Raw genomic sequence first — 4,904 nt, 5'->3', positions numbered from 1 at the left:
GCCGCTCTGCACGGATTAGCTAAAATCATTTTCTTACTCTTTAAATTCTTCAACATATGATAAGCAGAAAGTTTTGCTTTGAAAGGATATTGCAGACTGTTTTACTTTTTTAATGTTTCTGACTTACAGATTTCTGGGGTTTTTCACACTGTTGACCTAACAGGAGTAGGTCAACATAGTGCTAGCTTAGATGCTATCATTATTATTTTAGCTAGTTTTAGCTTGAGCTAATTGTAGCCTTTAGAGGGTTCTTTTTTCACTCTGCGTAGAGGATGTTACTGTAGGTGAAGGTACTAGTCCTAACCTAGAGGCTGTCATTAATATTTTAGCAAGCTTTAGCTTTTTAGCTTATCAGCTGTTATGACTTTACATCTTAGCTTTGTAAGTGTTCAGCACAAAGTCTTTGGGTGAGATTTTTTGCATGACTGAATGTTTTCAGTCCTCTTCTACAGTTTTTCTACTTTGCAGGCTTTTGCTTTCGGCTGCTTCTGCCTGTTTATTACATTTCTCCAAGACTTCTGCAGTTGACTTGAAATGCTTCTGCAGTTTCACTAAAAATATGCTTACAGCATTCACAATGCATTCAGCAGGAAATACAAATCTTTCTAGTTATGTGTAGCCTAACTATGACTAGTTGACAAGAGCAACCACAATGAGTGGGCTCATTATGGTTGCCCTCGTTTTACATGTTTGCCTTCTCTTGCCATGCAGGAGCAGCAGAGCAACAGCCTGCGTCTTGCATGTGTGGGTTCACTTGTGTCATTTGTGTTCAGCCTGTCTTCCTCCACACTGATGTTTACCAGTACAGGATCCCACGTCAGTTGCCATAGAAACTCTACTGCTTGGCACCAGGCTCAGCCGAAAGGCTTGTTATTGAGGGGTTTCCACCGACAAGACCATGCAAAGATGTAACAGAGAGGAAAATCACAGACTGCATATCAAAGACAGGTTTATTTGTTTTTGCTTTACAAGTCATTACACACAATATATAAAACAAGATTGGTCCATGTTCATGTATTTACAAGAGCAACACAGCAAACACTAAGAGTATGAAACATTGACAACATTTCTTTTCCTCTGTATGTTTTCAAACATGTATTTCTACTTGTGTCAGAAACAGAGCCTGTCTGAGACAATAAGCTGCTTTGGGACTTGCTCACCTGGGGGCCTCAGTTTCAACAAAGAATAGCTGAAAAATCAATAAATCGCAAAATAAATGTGCAATCATTTATTTAAACAAATTCATGATTAACTACTCATGATTTATTCACATCCACTGTTTGACTCAAAGTTGGGAATATGCTTCATCATGTCAGCGTAGGTTTTATCCTGCAGCTTGTGAATGTGAAAACATCACCGAGGGTGTAAATATATTGTTAACTGGGTTTGTTGGTTTCCACGTTATGGTTCAAAATTGGTTTTGCATTCTAACCTCGGTTCCTGTCCGACCTTGGACACAGCTCTGCCCCGAATGTCTCATGCTCTGACATGAGAAATATGTTGTGTTTATTTTTCAGGAATGTTCCAGTCACTGTTCCTTGCACTCGCTACACTTCGGCAATAGCGGGCAGCATGCAGGCCCGAAGACGTGCCTCTCTCCATGCTGACCGACAGTCTGAGATCCACTGGGAGATCAAGGATTGTTGGGTGGCTGGATTGAATCTTGTTCCTTTTTCTCCTTTGTCCACTGGTCCGACTCGCCTGACCTCTGACCTGGGTAAGCTGCGCGCTGGGCAACTACTTGCAGTCGAGGTGTTGATGTCAGAGAGGATTTCAGGGCAGCTGCTCTTGCGCTGGAACGGCAAATCTGGGCTCAAAGTGTGGGGCGTGCTGTTTGCTCTGCTTCGAGCTGGGGCCTCCAGTATGGCTCCACGCTGACCTGCCAACCTTCCCTTAACAAACGCTTTCCTCACCCTTCCTGGAAGGGCTAGAAGGTTATTCTGATTTCCATAGAGATACTCCAACGGGTCAGAGTTGCAGCACAGAAGCTCGCCGTTCAGTTTTTTCTCTTCTGTCTGCAGGGAACCACTGCCATTTTCCTCCTCGTTGAGTCTAAACTCCAGCGGAGACAAAGCGGTCGCGATGAGCCTCTGCTGCACAGCCTCCTGATTTTGGGGGAAAACATCTCTGGCAGGAAAGGTGGGGCGGGCCAGGTGACAGATGGAGAGAAAGTAGTCCTCTGATGAGACGCCTTGGCTGTTGTCAGCAAAATGAAACGTGTTCGCTTCGTTTAGGTCTTTCACCATCTCCTCCATGCCCTCTGTGATTGTGGGCAGCATAATCCTCCTCTTGCTCAGCAGTCTTGACCTTGGCCGCATATCTAGAAGCAGGAAGGAGAAAATGTTTTTACATTTAAAACAACCATAGGGATGCACGCAGGGAGCGTGTTTGACAATCAATACAGCTATTTGGTTCACAAGACTGCAACGAGGCAAAAAGTTATTTTCGCTGTTATTTCCTTATTTTGAGAAAATTCTTTTGAATTTGAAGCCCAATCTGTGTCTTAAAGATTGTAGTCAGTGTAATTTAATGAAACCACAATTTGGCTTGTCTTTACGTTCAGACATATCTCTATTACAGGTTGTATCAGTGACACTGAAAATACTCACAGAAAACAGCTTTTTAAATATAATTCCCAACCTCTGTCTTTAGAAGAACCTGCAACATAAAATAAGCCAGTCCAGGTTTAGACTTTGCACAGTTTTAATGTTGTCCAATTTCCTTGGTCAACACACACACACACACACGCACGCACGCACGCACACACACACACACACACACGCACACACACACACACACACACACACACACACACACACACACACACACACACACACACACACACACACGTCAGATTTAAGAGTTTAGAAGTCAGATGTTATGCCACAGCCAAGCGTTGTATAACCCTGATTAGGGTTACCTACTATGTCAAGACCAGGTCAAAAATTATAATCTAGCCTTGTAACCTGCATAATGCTTTAATGGACCATTTCCAAAATGCCATAATCTTTGGACATGACCACAGGGCATGCGCCAGATTACCGCCACACCTCTGGTGGTGTTTCCTTCATACCTGGTCCGACCAACCAACTTGGACACCAATAAAAAGGATAGAGAATTTTGAATTGAATCTTATCTACGAATTTGTACAAAAGAACAAATAGTCAGTTCCCTTTCACGTAAAATATGTGAAACGGAGCTCTGCAAATGAGCAGAATAAATCTGGATCAACATACATGTTTTGGAGAAGTCTCTTTTTGTTTGATTTCTAACTCTCCTCCTTTCCCCTCATTAGACTAATGTGCTTTTCCAGTGACATAATCTGAAAGTTTCTCACATGATCCATAGCAGTCCGGAGACTGCGTTTCAAAACAGCTATCCCCTGACTGCATCAATCAAGACAAACAAACAAATCTCCCTTTCTCCCTCCCTCTCTCTCCCTTCCTCTCTCTCTCTCTCTTCCTCTTTCACCCGTTTTGGGCATCATCCCCTTGCTTACTCTGGATCTGCATCCCCAAAACACAACCGATCTTGCTGGATAAACAGAGGACTATTTTAAATCCCCATCTCAGTCATGTCAAGTCACACATCATGTCAGGCTGTATTTTGCTTTCAACCTCAAGCGAGGCTCGCAACATATTTTTGTCCTAACCTTCGTGACCAAAAATAGAGAAACGCCTCAAACCACGAAACGCCAGCCTCTCCCAGTTTCTTCCAAGGTGTAACCAGGGCTAAATTTAAGTCCCTCCTTTGATACACAATGGCTAAAAATGGCTCCACACTCGGAGCTCAAGGCTGAAACAGAATATATCGCCTTTACAACTCGTGCAGGTCACACTCACCTGGTAACAGACGGCAGCTGCCGGTGTCCCTTGAGTCCTGTCTTTACGCTGCAGTTGAAATCTGAATCAGTCGGTTTTTGCCTTGTTTCAGCTCCTGTGCTTGAATCCAGTAGTGCTGCTCTGAAGCATCAGCTGTCTCTGAGCAGAGGCAGAGGCTGAATGGAGATTTATCTCCTCCACACATCCCTCCCTCCTCTCTCTTTACTCCCCCTCTCTCCATAGCTTACTTTTGGTTTGCCCTCCTTCCCTGCTTCTAAAAATAGGCACACCGTCCATTTCCTCAGCTCCAGCACTGACTCTGACTGTAATGATGGAGGGAAGGAAACAGAGGCAGGGAAAAAGAGGGAAAGTTAAGGAGGAGACAGAAAAGAAGAAGAGGACAAACAAAAAAAAAGAAAAAAAAAACATATACATGTTGTTTTTTGGCAAACCTTTTCATACCTAACTTGATAACTTTTGTCCAAATAAAAGCGGACAAGCTTCAAAAACACCTGATGTTCCTGCATACAGCTTGGAATGCTCGAAATGTTGATTAGCTGACGTGCATGTGAGAGCTCTGCACATGGCTGCTCTGCCTGGGAGACCAATGTGTGCATGCACAACACGACTGCATCACAGAGATCTATAAGAAGGATTTCATGTGACTCAATACATGGCACATGAGTCACCCATTCCTCTTTAGACGCACATTTTTAGCCCTTTAATGCTGCTGTAAGCCTCGGTTCTTTTTACACTGAGATCTAAAGTGGCATGCAAAAGTTAGCAAAGCGCATTGTACGCACAAGGTTTTTGTGATGGACCAACTCAAAGTAGTATCTGACTGAATGATGCCTTCAAACAACGTTCACAAACGGGCAGATGAAAACAGTGGGGTGCATGTGCATTCAGCCCATTTTTCTATGATGAATCTAAATAAAATCCAGGGCAGTAATGTCTGAAGAGGACACCTCATGAGAATATCGTCAACTTGTGTGAAATCCGTTCAACGGGTAATCATGGACGAGAACTTGTTAGGGGCTGCGAAAGATTGTAAAAATACAGCGCTCCAAAGCATATTTTATG

General features: G+C 43.4%; 1 protein-coding gene across 2 annotated transcripts; it reads right to left on the bottom strand.

The window, feature by feature from the left end:
• Window positions 1–932: 932 nt before the first annotated feature.
• LOC106920874 (uncharacterized) lies at window positions 933–4,545 on the bottom strand. 2 transcript variants are annotated; one of them, XM_088009638.1, is made up of 3 exons: window positions 3,843–4,545; window positions 2,610–2,658; window positions 933–2,320 (listed from the first exon to the last, which is right to left on the bottom strand). In XM_088009638.1, exon 3 carries the CDS (start codon window positions 2,316–2,318, stop codon window positions 1,548–1,550), a length of 771 nt encoding a protein of 256 aa, XP_087865764.1. In that variant the 5' UTR covers window positions 2,319–2,320; window positions 2,610–2,658; window positions 3,843–4,545; the 3' UTR covers window positions 933–1,547. The 2 variants fall into 2 exon arrangements, with proteins under 2 accessions (XP_087865764.1, XP_014847660.2); XM_014992174.2 differs by lacking the exon at window positions 2,610–2,658 and having other exon boundaries at window positions 3,843–4,544.
• Between the last annotated feature and the right edge of the window lie 359 nt (window positions 4,546–4,904).

Source organism: Poecilia mexicana, unplaced genomic scaffold (genome assembly GCF_051168715.1).
Source record: "Poecilia mexicana isolate PSO_F unplaced genomic scaffold, ASM5116871v1 scaffold_10, whole genome shotgun sequence".
Lineage (NCBI taxonomy): Eukaryota > Metazoa > Chordata > Actinopteri > Cyprinodontiformes > Poeciliidae > Poecilia > Poecilia mexicana.
This window is presented reverse-complemented; position numbering and strand designations above follow the sequence as displayed.

Bases quoted from the DNA above. Each gene is read 5' to 3' on its own strand.
- LOC106920874 (XM_088009638.1), bottom strand. From the start codon at position 2,318: ATGCGGCCAAGGTCAAGACTGCTGAGCAAGAGGAGGATTATGCTGCCC.